A 20653-nucleotide genomic window follows, 5' to 3' on the forward strand; every position below is an offset into this window, starting at 1 on the left:
TAAAGATGGAAAAGGCCAATAATTCTTTCATCTATGCATACATATATCTGCAATTAATTAAATAATCAATATTAAACAGTATCAATATGTGGTTCAGACTAATTTAATTCATAATGAATAGAAGCATAGTGTGAGAATCTGAACATCAGTGATTATAAAACTCCACCTGTTGGACAGAAAAGTCAGTTCAGTAGTCGCATTGCCACAGATAGTTTATTTGTGCCCTCTTCACACTGGAAAAGAATTTCTCAGTTTAGGTTATTTCCTTCATATGAAGCTCTGCTTTTCCTGAACTGGTTTATGGTCGTGCAGCAAGTGAAAGACACTATGCTGATGAAGGCCCATTTATCTGGTAGAATTGTATATATATATATATATATACACAGTAGGACTTTTTCTGTATGAAAATGTCACAAGAAATTGCACACTCTGTCATTATTATGCCAGGAAAGGCTTCTCCAATATAGACTTGAACTCATCCTAAGAAAAAGTTTCCCATCAGTGCATTAAATAGGATTACAGAGGAGGCTTGAAGGCACAGATAGCTTGAAAATAGGAAAGTTCCTGAAAAAAAGGTATTGAAATTTCACAGAACTGGAGGACACAGGGTGTCAAATTTGAGTTGCATTACCTTGAAAACAGTGTTCAGTGCCCTGGAGTATTCTTAGCCAATTACATCAAAGCTTCTGCAGTGCTTTGAGAAATGTCCGAGAAATACAGGAGACAGCCTGAGTGACAGTGAGTGTAGAAAAGGTTCTCACTTGTATTTATATGCTGATTGTGGCAAGCAGTGTTGCTGGCACTTCTTTGCTCCAGGACTGCTAACTAATTCAGCTTAAATGGTGTAAATAAGCATATTTTCAAAGTATGCACGTGAGACAGTAATTGAATGGTGGAATATATCGTCCAGAGACACTGAGGGATCTCCATCCTTGGAGATAACCAAAACTTGACAGGTTTCTGGCAGCCCAGCTCTGGGCAGGGAGGGGGACAGAGGACCTCCAGAAATCCCTGCAAATCTGAACTAGTATATGGGTCTCTGTCACACTTCCAATAAATTCAGTATGCCCCAACCCAAGCAGGATGTCTCTGTTCTTCAGTCCAGTACATTATTTTTTGAAGATTTGACTCAAGAGAATTCATGCCTAAAATGGTCCTTCAAATTCTTATGATAAATCTAAATATTATTAAGAATTCAAACATTATTATCTGTCTCAAATACTGTTCAGAATATAGTACCAGAGTGCTGTTCATACATACCTATGTTTTTCAGATGGGTTTGGGACGAAAGATATTTAATGCTCCTGTAAAGTCCTTTGGTTACCCTAAAAATTGCTGGTGTCATTGAAGCAGCTGCATGCTCACCCTTCCCCACAACCTGGTTTCAACCTTAGCCTGGAAAGACCTTGGTTAGAGGAGACAAGGTAGCTCATTTTCCATTAGTTCTTAGTTTTCTTACCAGGCTTCCAGAAGGGAGAGTGATTTTGCGGTGGGATGCTTGTCTGCCACGGGTTGCCCTGTGGTCATTAATTCATTTCACATGGACTGGCAGACGAGAGGTAGTAGCAACTTTTGTTTGGCTCTGGGCAAGGCTTAACTCAGAGCGCTGACCTAGAAGTGCCAGAGGTCCTCTCCCACTGTTAATCCTTTGCGCCGCTGCCTTCCCCTTGAGCACGCGCCTTTCCCTCTCAAGTGTTTCAAGTATGCTGTAAATCTTTGCAGCAACTGGCTGCTTTCCAGAGTGGCTGCAGCATGCAACACAGTCCACATAACCCAGGAGAGACCACAAATTTTGTGAAGAAATGTGTTAGATAGTTCAGAGCGTTGTAGCTGGGTTTGTGCGCACAGGAGAAATTCCTATTTGGTTTTCATGGTGAGTCACATGACTCTTGCTTTGTCGGCCACAATACCAACCAGATTTCCATGCTCACCTTCCTAACACTTTAGCAGAAGATATTTTTTTAATTGATGTTGGCTTTACAAAAAAGATATTTCCTCAAAAAAAAAAAATGATAGTTGTTTCAGATTTCTCAATCCATAATTTATAAGGACATAAATTCTCTCAATTGACTGTAAAGTATTTGGTTTTAGGAAAGCTTATGAACACAGGTACCATCTCAGCTGTAAGCAAAGGTGAGTAATCTTCAGGTATACCACGATAAGTTTTATTCAACCCTACCTACAAAAATTTAAATAAAAGTGATCCAAAAAATATAGCTTTTTTTTTTTTTTAGATAATAAGACTTTTCAAGTTCATTGTACAAGAGACCCACTGGTGGCAAAAAAAAAAACCCAAGAAATAAAACAATGTTAGTATCAAAGCGTGTCTTGGGCAATCCAGCTATAGGATGTACAAAAATACATTAGAAAGCAGCAAAACAAGTTCTGTGACATTTGCAGGAGTGAGTGACTAATTTACACATGACAACAGGAAATATCTAATCATATCTGATGAGATACACTTCAGAGCATTTCATCAGTAACATGGGAGACAGAGAAGCTTATGCCACTAGATAATCAACATGTATTTATTTATAGGCCTGCTACATTCCTTCTTAAGTGAGCTGCAGTAAAACATTTACCAATCTTTTATAAAGCCAATCATTAAAAAAAATAAATCAAGCTTATAAACACTTCCGTGCTCAGACTTTTTTTCTTCTGTGGTTTTGTTTCTTAAGAAAAGTTCTTCATGTTTTCCAGAAGAAACATCCCCCAGATATCACTGTAAGCTGTTTTTCTTTTCTGAATTCATGCAGTCTTGCCCTGTGTTACTCTTGAACTGAGAACTTGATTCTTCACATTCTTGCAGCACAAATAGCTACCCATAGCTATACAAACTAGATAAGAAGTCACTATCAAATCACTTGTTGCTGATAATGAAAGTCCTTCTCACATTCATTGTCAAGGGCAAGAGCCTGAGGAATGAGGCCCAGAAGCTCAGAGTGGTAAACAGATACAGGTACAGAGGTGTTCATAAATTGTAGCACTGGAAATTTTGCTTGAAGAAACAGAAAAAGCTGCCAACCATGGTCGTGGCTACACCCTGCTGCAGTTGCCCTGGGTTGTCCTGGGATCTCTGTTGTTGGAGATACTCAGGTCCCAGTCTGGTAAAGCCCTAAGCAACCTGCTCTGATGTGTGAGTCAGCTGTGACAGAAAGTTGGACCAGGTGACCTCCACAGGTCCTCTCCACTCTAAAGTTTTCTTTATTTCTAGGCTTTTTGGATTCTTGTCTAACATCTAGTCTGTGAGGTGATATTTGAGAATCCTCTCCATGTACGAAACCAAAACTTCCATCCCAGTATCCTGCCTTTTGAAAACATTAGGAAACAGCAGAAAGAAACTCCTTTCTCTGACCATGGCTGGCTTTGTTTTCAGGAGTGCTGCCAGGTCCAAGTCCTCTGAAATGTGTTCTGGTATTACAAGGGCAGTCTTCCCTTTCTGAATTTTCAGCATTGCAAGTCTTTTAAGTATTAAGATAAGAAAGCTGGATCAGATCAGACCAAAGGTCCATCTGGTGCAGTATGCTTTCTCCGATCAAGGTGTTAAAAGTGGATGCCTAGAGAAGCCTGTGGGAACAGAACAAGTACATAGGAACACATGTCCCATGTATTTTTCCAGTCTGCAGTGATTTGCAGCCCAAGGACTTTGAAAATTGTAGGTGGTCCCTGGTGGATTTTCCCTCCATTAATCTGTCATGTCTCTTTTAGATCCCATAAAACATTTAGCATTTGCAATGGTGACTGCTAAAAGCGGTGGAAAGGAATCCCACCGCTCCCCTGCAAGTCGTATGGGGAAGTGTCATCTGTTGCTTGTTTGGAATCTTGTGGCTTCCAGCTTCAGCTGATAACCTTAGTCCTTGCTCTGCAAGAGAGCAACAACTGTTCTTTATTCACCTTTTCCATGCTGCTTAGACTTCATTAGATCTCATGTTTTGTTTTTCGCTTTTTGTTTCCTGCCCTCCCCCCCGCCCCCGAGTTGAAGAATCCTCATCCATTTGATTGTTTTTCATACTGAAAACAGTACAAATCTTTGATCATCCCTGCTGATCATGGTTTGTTTATACAGCAGCAGTTTGATGGTTTCTGCTTTGTTCACTGTTGTTTTCCTAATTACTTCTAACATGCAGTTTGCTTCTTGCCCACTGCTGAGCACCGAGTTATGTTGTCATAGCTTTTCCTATTACAGCTCACAGATAACTTTATAGAACAGTAAAAGCTACCATAATGTTAGGACTGCTTTTTCATTACCAGTTATTTCCTCTTTATTGACATAAAATTTCACATATTTTATCAAATGCTTACTAGGTATTTTGAGACCTTCCCAAAACTTTACACCCTGCACTTTCATTTTGATTGCTCATGTAACTTCCTAGTATCTGCAGGTGTCACCCCATTATTTGCACTCCTTCCAGATATCACTGATGAATATTTTGAACAGTGCAGGCCTTTATACAAATCTCTGTGGGATCTTGCTAATAAGCCGCCTTCTGCTTTGAAAATGATCATTAAATCTACCCTTTGTTTTCTACTCTGTGGTTGTCATTTTGGCAGCACACTGCTCAGAAGCTGCCAACTGTGACGTAGAGGTGGATCCACTAAGAGAAAAGGGAAGGAATAAAGTTAACAAATTTGGGTTGTGTTAGTTTTTTTATGCTGAATGAAGTTCTGGCCAGAACATTTTTTGCAACACAGTAGCTTTGCCAAGGTCAATAACCAGGTGCACGTGGAAGTGCAAAATCAGTACAATGGAAACTAAGGCCTTGTTATAAATAATCAAATACTTCCAAATTGTTAGAATCATACTTCACAGTATTTAATTACTGCGTTATTCTTATGTATTCATGCCCTTAATGTTTCTCACAAGAGAGAAAAAACAGATTTTAAATCTTGGCACAGTTCTTCTTATGCAGAACATGCCTTGCAGGTTAAAATATATATTCCAAATGTCATAAATGTTGTGTAGACGCCAGCTTTCTGTGGTTCTGGAACTGGCCCTAATGTCTCCTTGTTGAAATGCAGCTTTCACTATAAAACAAACTGTCCGTGTAACTCTCCCCATCCCATAGCCATTCATACAGCTCCTGAATAAGCATGAACCTACACAGAGATGCCCTAAGTCTGCAACAAGCCTGAAATGACTCAGGTGAGAGCTGGTGACTGTGGAGATTGCCATTTTAGGAAAAAATCTGCTACAGAAACCTCATGGTCTTCAACAGTGTGAAATCTAACTTTTTTCCCCAGCCATCACTGAAATCAGAATATAATTTGCACTTTTGTGGAAACGAGTACATGGAAATGAATATTTCTTTCCTTCCTGCAGGGCTGAGGATGGGAGCGGGTTGCCAAGCCCAGCTGGAGAAGGTGGAGGAGTGGTGGTAAAAGCCCATGTTTAAAATTTTTGCTGTCCAAAATAACCATGCACTTACTTATTTAATTTGCATGAGCAGTTTTACCTGTGAGCCAGGTGCACATATGCCTGTGTAAGAGAGGGAAATGTGATCCCATTTCAATCAACAGGTGTTTTGCTACTGGTGTTAACAAGGACATGATTTCTCTCAAACAGTATTTCATGACAGTAAAATAAATTATGCTTGCTACAGCATGAGATAAATACAAATGGAACTAGGTTCCATCAGGTCAACAATTACAAAAGATTCTGGTTTCAAGAATTTAAATTAATTTTCAAATAACATACATTTGGCTCAAAAAGAATGAGTGTATTTAGAGGTATACTATATCTTCCCCGTTCTGTTGAAACATGAAACAACATGTTTTTCACCATGTAAATCATGTGCCAGTGAGCTGGGATAACATTTAGACACTGTGCAGTGACAGAAAGAGAGAACAATATAAAACAATATCATCAAGACTTACCACAGTATGACCAAAGATATTTACTTTCAAATTTGAAGAAACTTTGTCTTTAGTTAGATGGAATTGTAAATTTCGGACCCAGCTCTTAGTAATACTATTTGTTATTATAAATGAGCAATTCTTCACAAACAGGTAAAGTATGTTTCTGATCTTATTTCAGTTGTTGAGAATCAGTAAAATCAATGTGATCATTAGATGGACACAAATGTAACCTAAGTGAGATTAGAATCCTAATTTCTGCCAAAACACAACTGGGTTCATTGCAATATTAGCACAGTTCTTCTTGAAGTCTGCTTAACTTTTTCTTTTGATTTTTTTCTGCCATTCCACTAGAAAATAAATTCTCCTGTATTTAAGATAATCGGAATCACTGAGTGTAATGTTTGTGGATAATCTCTGTCTGGCACCCCTGGGGACAAAGTACAAATCTTCTGACCTAGAAAGAAATGAAATTAGGAAAGATACCACGATCTAGACTTTCATCCAAAGGTAATGGGAACTCTAAGCATCATCCACACAAAGAATTATTATGGAAAGGGGACATAGAGCTATGGTGCAAGTTTGTCTGGTTGCATGTATAGAACATCTCTATGCTTCAAGAACACTCCTAGAGGGATTTGTTGAATTTTGGAGTCTACATTGTGACGGCCTGGGTGTTCACAAACTGGCTGCAATGGCATTACAGTGAGGTTCACCTGGAAAGATGATTGTGCTGAAGAGATGAGAATCTGTCCCCACATATTCCCAGATTTCTTTGAGCAACCTCTCCTGGAAAGAAGCTGTTTGTTCTTTATAAAAAATGGCATCCAACAGCTTGGAAAGAAGAGCTGGTTTTCTTCCCATGCCAAAATTCATAACATTTTGGACAGAAAAGTACATTTTTATGATGAAGGTAAGAATTTATTGGATAGTAAATTATTTGTTAAATTCCAAATGTATTGAATCCTGACAAGGGTTATAGTTTTGCTGTCAATTCAATTACCCTACACTTGTGGATGCTGGTTTAATTATTTGTTGTTGGTTTAATTATTAATAAAAAGCACTTAAGTCAGTGCAAGTTTTGCCTCTGATGTCGATGAGATCAGTCACAGGTCCAAGTTGTCTTAACTCTTAGAGTGATTAATAAAGAGCAGATCTTTCAGAAATGCCATCGCTCATAGCCACACATAGTTAATCTTGAGCTATTAGAGCCAAATACAACAAAAACCAAAACTCACAGAAGTAAGTGAGTGGTATGCACTTATCCTAGTGAGTCTGCTAAGCTACAAAGACAGCAGTGACCCATGTACTATAGGTAAGGAAAAATAAGGTTGAAATGTATAAAAAAAGACTTTTGATATGGTAAACTGAATGCAGAACATGGCATTAAAAGGCTGAAATTAAATTAGAAGATTGAAGGCACAATTTGAAGAAGACTACATGAGACAGAAGTAACTTTGCAGGAGATATGAGATAAATAAGAAGTGACCTCCCTCCAGCCTTCCCCACTGCACCTCTCTCCTCTAGCCATGTATGGAAGAGTGGGGCAGGGCTGAGGCACCAACCAATGCTCCTTTGTGAGACCACTCACATTGACAGAGCAAATGGTCTTTGGTTCCTCCAGTCCCAAAGCCTGTTCTCAAGCCTTCAGAGTTAGCATATATGCCACAAATACTTTTCAGAGGAAGAAAGTTGCCTAGTTCCTCTTAAAAATCCTGCTTGAAAGTGCAAGCCAGTGACATTGAACTCCTTCAAGGCTAGTCAATCAATAAACATCAGGAGATGGCTTAATTTAGCCATTCTAAATTGCTGTTAGCCCAAGCCTGAACTGAGGAACCTTCTTCTCAGCCACATTTAATGGCTCCTTCTGAGCCAAGTGTTGGTTTCTGTGGTTTGTGCTGGATTGCACCTTCTTGAAGTTTAACTACAGCCATCTCACTGCAACCTTTTTCATCACAGAGAGCAAGCTTTATATCTACCAGAGAAGCTGGGTCCACCTGATTTATTTCTCATTTCTCTTCAGTCCAGCCGCAGTCTTGCTAGACTGTTGTATGAATACATGTTCTCCAACCCAGGCTGCACAGAAGGACAGGAATATGGAATCAGATATTTGAGGAGAGGAAAGTGTAAGCACACTAAAATGCTAGTGAGGTGATGACATTCCTACATAGCTTGTTTTCAGGACATGGTATTTGAACAAAGTCACCATACTTTAGCTAAAGAAGAGAGAACTTTTGGAGAATCGTGTTCCATATTGTTTAATTAATCTGCTTTCAACAGTTGAGCAGTCAGTACTTAGTTAATGGATTTCTGAGCAAACGGCTAAACAGCAATCACTGTGCAGTGGGATTTTCTGAAACAAACCAAAACAATACAATATTAGCCCAATTCATAAAAAGAGAAAAATACAAAGTGACCTAGAGGCACATAGAGATAGTCAGGTCATCTAAATGTGAGTGCTAGTCAGATGAGGATCATCTCTGTGACCCTCAGCAAATTGCATAAGGGGGGTTTGACTAGATGACCTTTAAAGGTCCTTTCCAACCCAAACTATTCTATGATCTACTTCATCTATCTCAGTTTACATTTGTGTGCGATGGGAATAATACTGACTAGCTCATGGGGCTATTGAATCAACTAGCACTAGTTTGCTAACATTTGACTGGCTCTTTGATGCTAAAATGATGATTATTAGTAAAACATCTAATCGGGTATTTCATCATAGATTGTGAGTTTCATTGCAAGATGAAGACCTGAAAATATACACACGACAATCAGAGCCTATTAACATCAGAGTTTTTCCCTTGCCCACAAACAGAATAGTAAATGGGTTTTCTAAGCCTTAATTACATAGTGTCTGCCATGTTTTATTTCAGGCAAAAGAAAGCAGATTATAGATTGTTTAGAAACAGAGTATGTGACCTCTTAATTTCTATGAACAAGGCTCCCCCTTTTGGAGGGCATAATGTGTGTGGCTAATAACCCCAGACACAAGCAATGTCAGACATCTTCACATCAAGTGACAAAAAATATTTGCTTATTTACTCAAAGATGGTACCACTTAGTTCCATATAGCTACTGGGGTGGCTTTTTCTTCCTTAATGCTGTCATAAGTAAATTGACAATACCAAGCAGTCTCAAAGGCAAGCTTGATGACACAACATATATGTATAGATATATGATGAAAGAGATGGTTTGGCACCTGGCTCTTTTCCATTCCTCCGCAAAACTTCTGGTACTCCTTCTAAGCCCTGGGTGAGCTCACTTACTCCCTCCCATGCCACATCATTCCTTTCTCTCCCTTATAGCTTCAGGTGACTTCCATGTCCCACTCTTCCATCTGCTCCTTATAGACTTCTCCTCTGCCCTACAGATATCTGTGTAGTGAGCAAGTGACTCAGATGTGTGACGGACCTGGTCAAACTTATTGTGAAATCAAATTAATATTTCTTCAACTTTTAATTTTCTTTATTTACAGTGGTTTCATATACAAATTCTGGCACAGATAAAATATTTTGCCATTGTGATGCCAGACTGCAAGTCTCCCTGAGTGTACCTTTCTCTTGAAGGGGGAAAAGGTGATCTCACCCAAGATTTGCTTGCTTAGGCATTAAAAAGAGATGTCATTCATGGCAAACTGTTCATGTCTATGATCCAGCCCCTCCCTTTCTAAGAAAAGACATAACAGTGTGAACAACATTGAATTACCAGTACTGGGAAAGTGAGTTACAGCAAATGAGGGTGAATGGGGTAACTCATTACTCAGTTATTGCTTCAGAATCTCAACAGACAGCAGAGATAATTGCACTTGATATATCCTACACTTGAAAATAATATATATCTATATGCAATTTTTAATGGAATCTTAGACTACCTTAGAATTTTAGGTATCTAGATAAGATGAACCTTACAGATGTGATATATTAGTACAAAATAGCAAACTTTTTCATACATACATGAATTTTGGCTGCTGTAACTATCAGGACTGTCTGGCCGTTTATCTCTTTTCCTTGGTCTTTTCATGCATGCAGATTCCAGTCTCACTTTCTCTTCATATCCATGTGAACAAGTATGAATAAATGTCTTTGTGTCTAAACATGTGTAACAGTCTGTGGAAAGTGAGTGCCTTTTCAATGACAACTAAGAACAGGAGTCTGCTTAGTAATACCTATGTCTATTCCTCGAAAAATGTTCAAATTTAAGCAATGAAAACCATTTTAAATAATTGGTTTTGTTCAGAAGAACCAACTGGGACATCACCAGCTAGGCTTCTCCTGACGCCACCCAATGAGTAAATCAGCAATAAGTGGAAATGCTTTCCTCATAGGACTGGGGTTCTCTTGTTCTCAAAGTTTTAGTCTTAACACCATGTCAGGGTCACCAGATTCCTCAGCCACCCCGGTACATATTATTCTCTCCGCCGCCTGGCTGAACAGCAGACCCCACCATTTAGTCACTGGCATCACTGAACTCATTTTCTTAATCTCCCTGCCCTGATGCTGGTGCAAGCAGCAGCCTTTTCTTCGCTCTCTTGGCTTCTTTATATTCAGCCGGCTCCAGAGATCCGCCCTCAGAGCCCACTAGGACACACATGTCTGTCCAACCTCCACCTCCTTCCCTTGGCAAGATTAAAACAGACCCTGCAGCCAGCACCTCCCTCCCTGCTGGGTCCTGCCCGGGGCAGGAGGAGCCACTTGCACCCACCGCTGCTCTCTTCCACGGGCCGATGAGAGGGAAGCAGAGAGTGTGGCTCTAGACACCTCGTCTTCACATGAGAGAAGTGAAGAAAGCCAGCAGGGAAGATGAAAAGCAACTGGTAAGAGAACAAGTGGGATTTAGAGAAATCTGTAAATTAGAGATTAGAACAGTTAGAGCTGTCCTTGCCAGCAGCTGCCTTTGTTGTTTGGTTTTATGACAGTGTTATATGAAGTAAATGGTAATAGAAAGAGCTTTATTGACGTGTTTTATAATGAGGTGAAGATAAAAAGTTCTCATGTAGAGAAAATGTCTTGTCAGATCTGTTCATAAATACTTAACTCAGGTTTTTATACATGTAATATGCATGGCTCTGAGGAGAAAGTCAATAACAGAATCTGTCAGAAACTATACATCCATACTGTTTTTTTCTTTCTGTTTACAGGAAAATTACAGTTTGCTTTTACGTGTGTAGTTTCCTGTGGTCTTTCATCTCAGCCACCATCCAGCATCAATCAAGTAAGGAGACAGACTTCATCTGCGTTTCATCTTTCTCTTACTTTGACTGTCAAAATAAATATTCTGAGCTTATTCAAAATTAAAATGCTCTCTAACTAGCCATCATAGAAAGGGAGAACTGTCTATGCGTATGTATGGATGTGTGCATAAGAGGAGAAAAAGCAAGCTGTGTGCGCTATTTTAAGATCACTATTAGATGTATTTTTAAGGTAAGGATTAAAATTGGGATATAGTAATAGATAAAGGACACAAACCTCCCTGCACCTTTCAGTGCTTCTAGTTAGATATTTTTCTGCTACCTGTGGCAACAAACTGGTTACACTTTATTTGCTGGGCATAGAATGTAAATGGCTGGATGTCAGCCATATGCCTCATTAAATAATGTAGAATGAGGCCGTTTCTAAGGTGTAACATGTCAACCTGAATGTTCCCTTTAAGTCCATGTTGTCAGAAGGAAACCCACATTTATGGTGGAGCCCTTGCAGCACACAAGAGGCTTCTGTAGGTTAGAAATGCATCTCCTTCCAACTTGCAAGCTTAATTCTTCCCCATCCAGACTCTACTAACATTTTCCAGATTGACCTAGTATTGGACTTGTACATGACATCTAAACTCTTCAAATAAATGTTAATTTTTCTTTCCCCCTTCCTCAAATTAGGGGAATCTTGTAGGCTTTAATGCTCATTACAGGGCTTATTGACAGATAATATTCTGAAAAATTAGATTTTTAAATTGGTTGTCCTCAAACAAATTTCTTCTACGTTCTTGTTTGCGTCAACAAAAAATGTCTCTAAGTTCTTCTTGTCCCCACCCTGTATTTTATGAATGATCATTCTCTGATCAAATGTGGCACAGAGGATGGTGGGAACACCTGGAATACCACAGAGGATGGAAAAGATGCCAACAGTTTCTCAACAGCCTCTTTAGTTGGCATGAGGTTTGTTTAAGTTTCCTTGAGACTAGCGAGACTGTTGATTTAGGTAACTGGCTTTTCTTTTTTTTTCCGAGTTTGCTTAAACCACCAAAAATTCCAAATGAAAAACTCCTAACACAGCAGGCCTTCTTATGCTACAATTACTTCTCCATAGCTCTGCGAAAGAAGAATGATTGTAACACTCTCATTTAAAGGCTTAAAAAAAACATAATCAAATAATCAGTCAAGTTATAATTTTAAATTTGGAGGTTTCTAGAAACAGAGGCTTATTTTCTTAGACCTCTGACTTCACTGAGTACAGTTTAAATTGATTATTATATACATCTAATTATTATTAGTATTTATAGCCCTAATTAATAATATTCTTACAGTTGCTTCACTTAATTTTTAAGGTGATCTGAGGGAATGTGCAGGCACATGGGTAATAAATTCACCTTTTTTTGCAGGACTACCAGTCATTCTGGGCGCCAGTCAGAGAATTGATCTCTGCCCAACAATCAGGATCGGCCAAGATGACCTACCAGGCAAGTAGCACCCCTACTTTTTCAGGAAAAATCTTCTGTTCAGAAACTTTAACAGGGTATATTCAGCTCTGTGACTGTACAATTCTCTAAGTAAATTAAAATGAAAATTACATTCTGGACATGGATATTTTTTCTTGTAGGCTTTGATCTGATTTCTCAGTTCCAAATAGAAAAAGCTGCTTCCCAGGGAATTATCCAGAGAGTAGTGGGCTCCACTTCTCTACAAGTGGCTTATAAACTGGGACCCAATGTAGACTTCAGGATCCCAACCAGGTAATGCAATTTTTGCTTAACTTTAAAGTATAGATATTTTGCAATACTGTCATTTAAAGGATAGATACTCCCCGCAGCTAGATCACGTAATTTGCAGAGCTTCTGGAAGAAGTAAGAGGAGTTCAAATGCTTTTTCATTGCCACCACCAGACCAGACTGAGTTTGCAACAGCAATTTCAGGGACTTCCACTTTCTTCTGACAATGTTATTGCCCAAGGTTCCCCAAGATTTGCTGATAGAAAGGGATTCACCTCTAGGAAGTGAAGCCAAAAGTGGTTGATGACTTGGCAAGAGGTAGGAGGCAAAGAAAAGGTAACAGGAGGAGAGTGAGGAAAGTTTTCTCAAAACATTGACACAAAGGGATCCTTCTGATGATGTAAGGATTGAAGAGACAAAGTAGGATAAAAATTGATCTGTGGTATGATAAGAGGTTGTTTGTTTCTTTCTTTCTTTCTTTTTGGTTAACTGGTACACGCATATTTCTGGTTGATTTCTGGTCACTTAATCTATAAAAGATGAAAACTATTATTTAGCATGTCACAGGCAAGTTGCAATAGGAGCCAGAATTTAGGAGTCTGATTGTGCTTGTCCTTGATAGGCCAGACTTGTTGCCAGTGAAGGAACAGAGACAATACAGCAGGATAGAGATGTCTTTGCCAAACTTAGGGAAGTCTGGATTCTAGTCCAAAACCTTATGTAATTAAAAATGCCTTTACTTAGCAATTAACTGGCAAGACTTTTAATCAGACTACTTTTTCAGCTATGAATAATTGGAGTGCAAAGTGTTGTTGTCATACTCTGGCTATCGCTGACAGCTTTTGCTTTCTGCATTCCTCCCTGTCTTCTACCTTCATAGCCCCCAGGTTAAGCTAGTCTACAGCTTAACCAGTTGTTTGCATTGGCCTCATGACTACTCTCCATCCCAGTGGCAAATCAAGGCTGCTAATGCATAACAGTGAATCCAGCCACAGACAGTAAATGAGATCTTCATTTCACAAAAAGCTGAAGATTCTCAGATTTTCAACTCATGCTTCTTAGCTCAGAAGCTGTCTGAGCTATCAAAGCTGTAATATTTTCATATCAAGAAAATCTAAACTTTGCTATAGATGGCTCTAGCGAGATATGCTTGATATACAGAAGTTATGCCTGATCAAGCCTATACCAGCTGCGTTAACACACCATGGCATTTGAGCTGACTGCTGTCACTGAGCTTGTTGGATGGATATGATGCAGTATCACAAATTTATCATATTCAAGACACTGAGGGGTACTCCCAGCCAACACTGTGCTGTTACGCTGCAATGCTGCCTTATGGTATACCTGAAATTTGGCCCTGGCTCAAACTAAAAAGTCACTTGAGGTGAATGTTCTGCTCCAGGGAATGGATTAAGGTTTGAGTCCTAGTGCTCTAGAACATCAGCATGTGCTGCTCCTCTGCCACTGAGTCTCATCTTGCTGCTCTGCTCCCACGTTATTTTAGAGTCTGCCCCTCTCAGTTAGCTGACTTAAAAGGCGTGATGTTGGCAGTAAGTATTTGAGGATAACAGCACAGGAGAGGCACATCTTAGACCATTTCCAATATTTAAACAAGCCCCTCCCCCCCTCTTCCCCCCCAACAACAACAAAACAACAAACAAACCAAACAAAAACAAAAACAGAACTTTCCACATAATCATTATAATGTAGCATGGTAGGTGAGTTTTACCGGTATGTATTTGGGATGAAGCAATGCCTGAGATGCGTTACAGGAGTTAGGGAGTTATGCAGAGCACCTCAAGCAAGACGGAGCATCTTTAATGGCACAGGTCTAGCTCTGGCATTCTCAGACCCAGGCATTGCAGCAACTCTAGACACCTGCTGCACTTCCTCCGGCCACCCCCCGCACGCCTTTATCCCCACGTGGAGTATTTAAGGATAACGCAAGGATATTCGGCAGGGCAGCGGCGGGAGGGGAGGAAATGCCAGAGGTGGGGAGCCAGGGTAAGGGAAGAGCCGCCCAGGAAGCCCCCGCCCGGGAGCTGTCCGTGCCCGCGGTGCTGGAACACCGCCCCGCCGAGCACGGAGGAGCTCCGGGGGTGGCGGGGGCCGGCGGAACTGTCGCCGGGCAGGTACACGTTGGGAGTAACATTGGGTATGATCCCCCGGTTCGTGCCGCCATCGCTGCAAGCTCTTGCTTCGCCAAGAGATGAGGAAGGCAAAACTAGAGAGAGCTTGGAAAAAATAACACAGCACTGTTTTCCTGAGCTGTGCAGCTGACACAGGCACAAAGGTATGAGTGCTGTAGGAGCACTGGGGATGGAGCCTCAATAAACATGTCAGGCATCTACTGGCTCCACGCCTGCTCTGCTGCAGAGATCTGCTCTCGCACCTTTGTTAACGGGCAGCCATATCAGGTAACCTGATGGCCATGGACAATGTCTTCTCTTGCCTTATGAAATAGGGCAGTGACACTCGAAGTAAGCCCATTTCCTGGTGTGTAATGAATTCAAAGCTTTTGAGGAAGGGATGGGGAGGTGAACAAACACGTAGAAATGACAAGGAAGATAATTGCAGAATCAGCACAGAGGGCTTGCTTGACTCTCACCATTCAGTCAGCACTTATCAGGAACAACAAAACATTTTTTTAGACTAGCATATGATCATTATACTAATGCAGACAAGTCCATGTTACAGTGGCTATGGTATAGGAAGGAGAGCTCAGTCAGATGGGCATGGGTCAGCGTATTTATCCAGTCTTTGCTGTAGCAATTGCTTATGACTTGAAAAGCTTACACAGTTTCCTTAAAACACTACTTAATTGTAGCTTGGTCTTTTGCTGCTTAGCAGACTTGTCAAGGTTCAGAAGTATATCCCAGAATGAACAGAAATTATTGCACACAAGTCTTGACTTAAGCTTCTCGCATTGTCCACATAAATTCCCATTGGCCATTGGTGCTTCTGGCATAAAATCTGCTGAAGAATCAAGACAGGGTGCTTCACGTAATTAGAACCTGTGAAGCTGGCATGACTCATACCCATTGTTTCTGACAAGGTGACCTTGTCATTCTTCCATTTAATCTATGTACCTGTTGTAGATGTCCACCAGTTAGTAAATACAAAATTAATATCGGCAATTTGAATAATAATTGCATTCAGTAAGCTTGGAACATCCAGAGAATTTTGTAGGCTGATTTCCTGTTTATTCCTTTGGGAATAATGCTTCCCTGTGAATTAATACTCTGTGAATGCATATGCCTGAAGCTCTGGCTTGTTCACATCCAGCCACCAAAGTTCTTCAGGTGCTTTTATTTTTGCATTACAAGTAAGATATCTTACATAGTACCACTCCATTGATATTGATGATGACACTATCATGGAAAAGACAAAATGCAGTTAAGAAGTTAGTTATCTCATAAGATAAATAATTAGCTCAGAAATGGAGGTTTCTGAAAAATAGAGACCAGCTGAGAGTACGGAATCCTAGTAAATGACTTCTGGCTGATGACTTGGGGCAGTTTTAAAAGATACTTAGCTAGGCGTTGTTGTTATTGCTTGATGGCTGCCAGATAGCACCTGCCAGGTCAGCTGTGATTCCAGGAGACTTCAGGAGGTGCAGCCACAAGTGACTCCAGCTTGTGCAAAGAAACCCACTACCCCTGGGTATATAATACTGCATTATCATGAGGCTGGCCAGAGACATTTCTGCAGACGCCTCTAGTGGATTGTACTAACATTTCTAAAATCTTTATTTAGCAAGGGGTAAGTTATCTCAGTGGGCAATGGAGCTCACCTAGGAAACTAACTCTTATAGAAACAAGTTTAATAAAATAAGCAGTTATTTGGTAGTATTCAAATCAATACTTAGTTAACCTCTTAAAATACTTGCTGTGCTTGATGAATCCTGAAGTAGCACTATTCAGGGCCTCTACCACCTAACCAGATGACTTATCACAGATATATTGATGCCTTGGTAGGACTTAGTCTTGAAATCTTAACGAAATCTTGCTGGTAAGCACTTAAGGTACAGGATTAATAACACTCTTAGGTATTTATGAAAAAGATTAAAAGAAAACAGTAGTGTTTCAGAAGATCCCTTAGACTAATTACAAATGTTTCAATCTTGCCCTGCCTCCAACCTGCATTTAAAAATTTAAGCAAAAACTCAAATATCTGTTAAAATATTGGTCTGATCTTGTATCCGTGTCACACTTAAATCAGTTAATAATAGTTCTGAATATACAAGGAAAGCAGGACTAGTCTGTTATCTTAGAAACTTGAGATACAAAAAAGAATTTTAAAAGTGCTCTGGTAGCTTATATCCCTCACAATTTTAAGTGGGTAGGAAGTGGAGAAGGACTTAACTTGATCTGTGTACTTGAAATAGTTTTGCATATTAATTCTTCTTTTCCTCATCTGCCTGTTTTTAAGTTTAAAATTGATTGGTTTACTCTCGTAAGTTAGTGGAACTGGAAACATATATGTTAAAAAATTATGGAAATAATTTGAGTGCCTATATAGTTATCAGCTGTTCAAGAGGATTATAGAATCCAACACTCTTCACTTCACAGTGAGATGGAGGAATAACTTCTCTATAATTGTTTACTTTAATATAATGATAAATTTGCCGTGGCTTCCAAATATTTAGTGTTTTAAGTTGTTGACTTCAGTAGTGTTTTGCCTATGTAAAGATCACAGGCTTTGGAGAAACTGTGTAGTGAAATACACTGATACCACTGAAGCAATGGAATTGTTTTTCATTAGCGTTGGAGTAACTGAGATGAGAATCTGTCTCTGCTTTACTTGTAGAATTACAGGTATAAATCTTACACAGCAACAGTTCCCTGCAGAGCACCTTTCTGGCAATGGGTCATGCTGTGTTTAGTTATGCTGAGTCACCTTTCTGATACTGAGTCTTTAGGCTAAAGTCAACAGCTCTTCTGACTAGTTATTAAACACTTTAAAAAATGTAGATATTTGTCCATGTTTGTATAGTGACTTTGTAAGTTTACTGTTCTATATACATTTCTTCCAATTTAGTTCTCTCTTACCAGGGTCAGAAGCTCTTATGCAGTAAATCTTCTTTGCGTATCACTTTAAAAAGCTAATTTTTCTTTTTTTTTTTTTTAATTTTAATTTCTGAGAAACAAAGAGGATCCATATGATGGCTTGTAAAGGCCTAACACTAGTAGCTAAATATGCTATAAAGAATTCTTTTGCCAGTCTCCAGTCTGGTATAAACAATCTTCCGAATGAAAAATGTAACTATGATTACTTACTTGGGTGTTTCTTTTATTTTCTTTCCAGTATAGTTATAGTTATGTCAGCTGAGATGGGGTGAGAATGTGTGTGGTATTTTAACCAGTATTGCCGTGACAGCAACACTTATCAGTGCAGAGAAAGAATGAAATCCTCTCCTCAGAGGATCTGGGATTAGCAATGCCTCCTTCAGCTGCAGAGCTCGTTTTATCAGATCCCTTGGAGTCACCAAACTTGACAGCGAGAAAGCAGAATGTCACACAGGGGCTAGTTAAAATATTACCTAACAATACCACCTTCAATAGGGAAGTAGTAAAACCAGCTCTTGCGCAAGAGCAAACTGGGATTCAGCAAATGAAGAGAGAGATTACTCAGACAAGCCAAGGTTTTAGCAGCAGAGGATGCTCAAATACTTGTTTAAGAGGTATTATGGAGGAAGGACACTGAGGGCCATAAAAGGTATTCTGAACTGTATCAGGAGGTTAGCAAGAGACTAATGTGTGTCTGGATAGGGAAGGGGAGTATGTTCCCAGAACAGGAAATCATGTATAAATATATTGTGTAAGCTAGAAGTCTACAGAAGGATGGCGGACAGTAGCACACACTGTAACTGTAATGTACACAGAACAGGAAGAAAGCTACAACGTCCAGGCATTGACATTTGCACTGAAGATGGCAAGATACAAACTGAAACAAAACAATAAAAGGACACAAGAAGTTAGATGAAATCCTATCAGAGAAAGCCAGCTGGGACAGACTGATGCATCTGTGGTCAACAGAGGCACAAGTCATGGCAAATCACAGTTTAAAGATAACGGCAAGGAGCCCCCTCTCCCACCCTTTTGTATCCCCACACCTTGTGCAACGAGCTAATCTTCCAGTTAAACATCCCTCTTCCTCGTCCACCTGCTTTCAGGTGTATTTCAGGCTTGTGGGGAAAGAGGAGAAACACCAGTAGTTTGGACAGTTTATTAATCTGGTGAAGCTGCTGCTGCAGCTGTCAGGTTTTCCCCAGTTCCTACTGAAATGTTGCTGAGGCTGTGCCGTCGCCTGCTGGAATACGATTGCACTACAGCTTTGAGCACTTAAACTACAAACTGTGGAGATATTATCTGGGAGTATTCTCTTACTAAATCGGTAGTTGTCAAGCATACAGAATAAGAACTAATTGATTCAATTTTTTTTTTTCCTTAGCCTAAGGCCTGAGATTCATAAAGATGGTTAAATTCCTGCTGAGCTAGGACTGATCTGCCACTCAAAAATAATGTTTGTTCAAAATGCCTTATTGTCTGAGAAATTATTCTAATGAAAGCTAGTGACAAAATAGCTCAGCATATCTCCATACTTAACACATTTATTAAAATATAACTTATTCTTAAATGTGGATAGCTGGTAAATAATGTTTTGATGTTACCTGGATTGAGATGCTACAATTTTACAATTCCTAGAATATGAAAAGAGATATTTTAAAAATATTTTACTAGATTCACTGACATATTTGAGAAAAAAGTGACATAGCTGTTTTGCACAGTGACACAGCCAGTTGTACTTGTTTGTGTTTCCAAATCTTACATTATAGGAATTGCAAAAGAAGGAATCATTTTATATGTAGCAAATCTGTTCCTTGCTGCTTGTAGTCTTGTGGTTGAATGTTACAGGACATAATACGTTTTTAGTGTGGGTTCTTACTATGTGTGTATTTGTCAATGAACGATTTCTGCTGAAGTGATAGCTAATACATTAACAAAAGGATTATTGTCAGGCTGAACAAAAAAATACATTTGCAAAATACATTCTGATGTCTTCAAAACCGAATCAGATCTGCACTATCTACCTATTCAATTATAAATTCACACTACAGTGACAGATTTTGTAAGTCTAATATTAGGAAATAGCATAATTGTAGGATATACTTTCTACATGTGAAGTAGGAACCTGTTGTTGCTCCATCCATTACAGTTAGAAATGGTTATCACAATGTCAGAAGAACCCAGATTTCTGAACCAGTTGCCTTTGCCATGAGCAACACTAATGGCTCAAAAAGACCTCTCATTTTGGGACTCTGCGTGAAGAAGAGCACCGATAAAAGCATGGTTGAAATATAGTTCCTCTGAGTAACTGTTTCTCATTACTCTGTGGTGATACGTGGAACTTTTCAGAACAAATGTACAACAAATGTACTGTATTTTGATCCTACACAGCGCCATATATTCCAATGGATTGCCTGATGAATATTCCTTTCTAACTACTTTTCGGATGACTGGGGCCACACTTCAGAAATACTGGACTATTTGGCAGATTCAGGATTCTTCAGGAAAAGAACAAGTTGGAGTAAATCTTAATGGTCAAGTGAAAAGTGTTGAATTTTCCTATAAAGGAGCGGATGGAAGTCACCAAACTGCATCGTTTTTGCATTTGCCTTTTTTGTTTGACTCCCAGTGGCACAAGCTTATGATAAGTGTGGAAGCAAACAGCGTCACGCTTTTTATTGACTGTATTAAAATAGAATCCTTAAACATAAAACCAAAAGGGAAAATCAGCGTTGATGGCTTTGCTGTGCTTGGAAAACTTAAAAATAATCCTCAAATTTCAGTTCCGGTAAGTTCTAAAATCTTTTTTT

General features: G+C 39.4%; 1 protein-coding gene across 1 annotated transcript in view; it reads left to right on the top strand.

Moving 5' to 3' along the window:
• Nucleotides 1-10505: 10505 nt before the first annotated feature.
• COL9A1 (collagen type IX alpha 1 chain) overlaps nt 10506-20653 on the top strand; it is a 66344-nt gene continuing 56196 nt past the window's right edge. Inside the window, exons 1-5 of the mRNA XM_065834174.2 lie at nt 10506-10669; nt 10994-11067; nt 12448-12525; nt 12666-12798; nt 20235-20631. Of these exons, the coding sequence (XP_065690246.1) occupies nt 10656-10669; nt 10994-11067; nt 12448-12525; nt 12666-12798; nt 20235-20631 (696 nt within the window). The 5' untranslated portion in view covers nt 10506-10655. The remainder of the gene's footprint in view (nt 10670-10993; nt 11068-12447; nt 12526-12665; nt 12799-20234; nt 20632-20653) is intronic.

Source organism: Patagioenas fasciata, chromosome 3, assembly GCF_037038585.1.
Source record: "Patagioenas fasciata isolate bPatFas1 chromosome 3, bPatFas1.hap1, whole genome shotgun sequence".
Lineage (NCBI taxonomy): Eukaryota > Metazoa > Chordata > Aves > Columbiformes > Columbidae > Patagioenas > Patagioenas fasciata.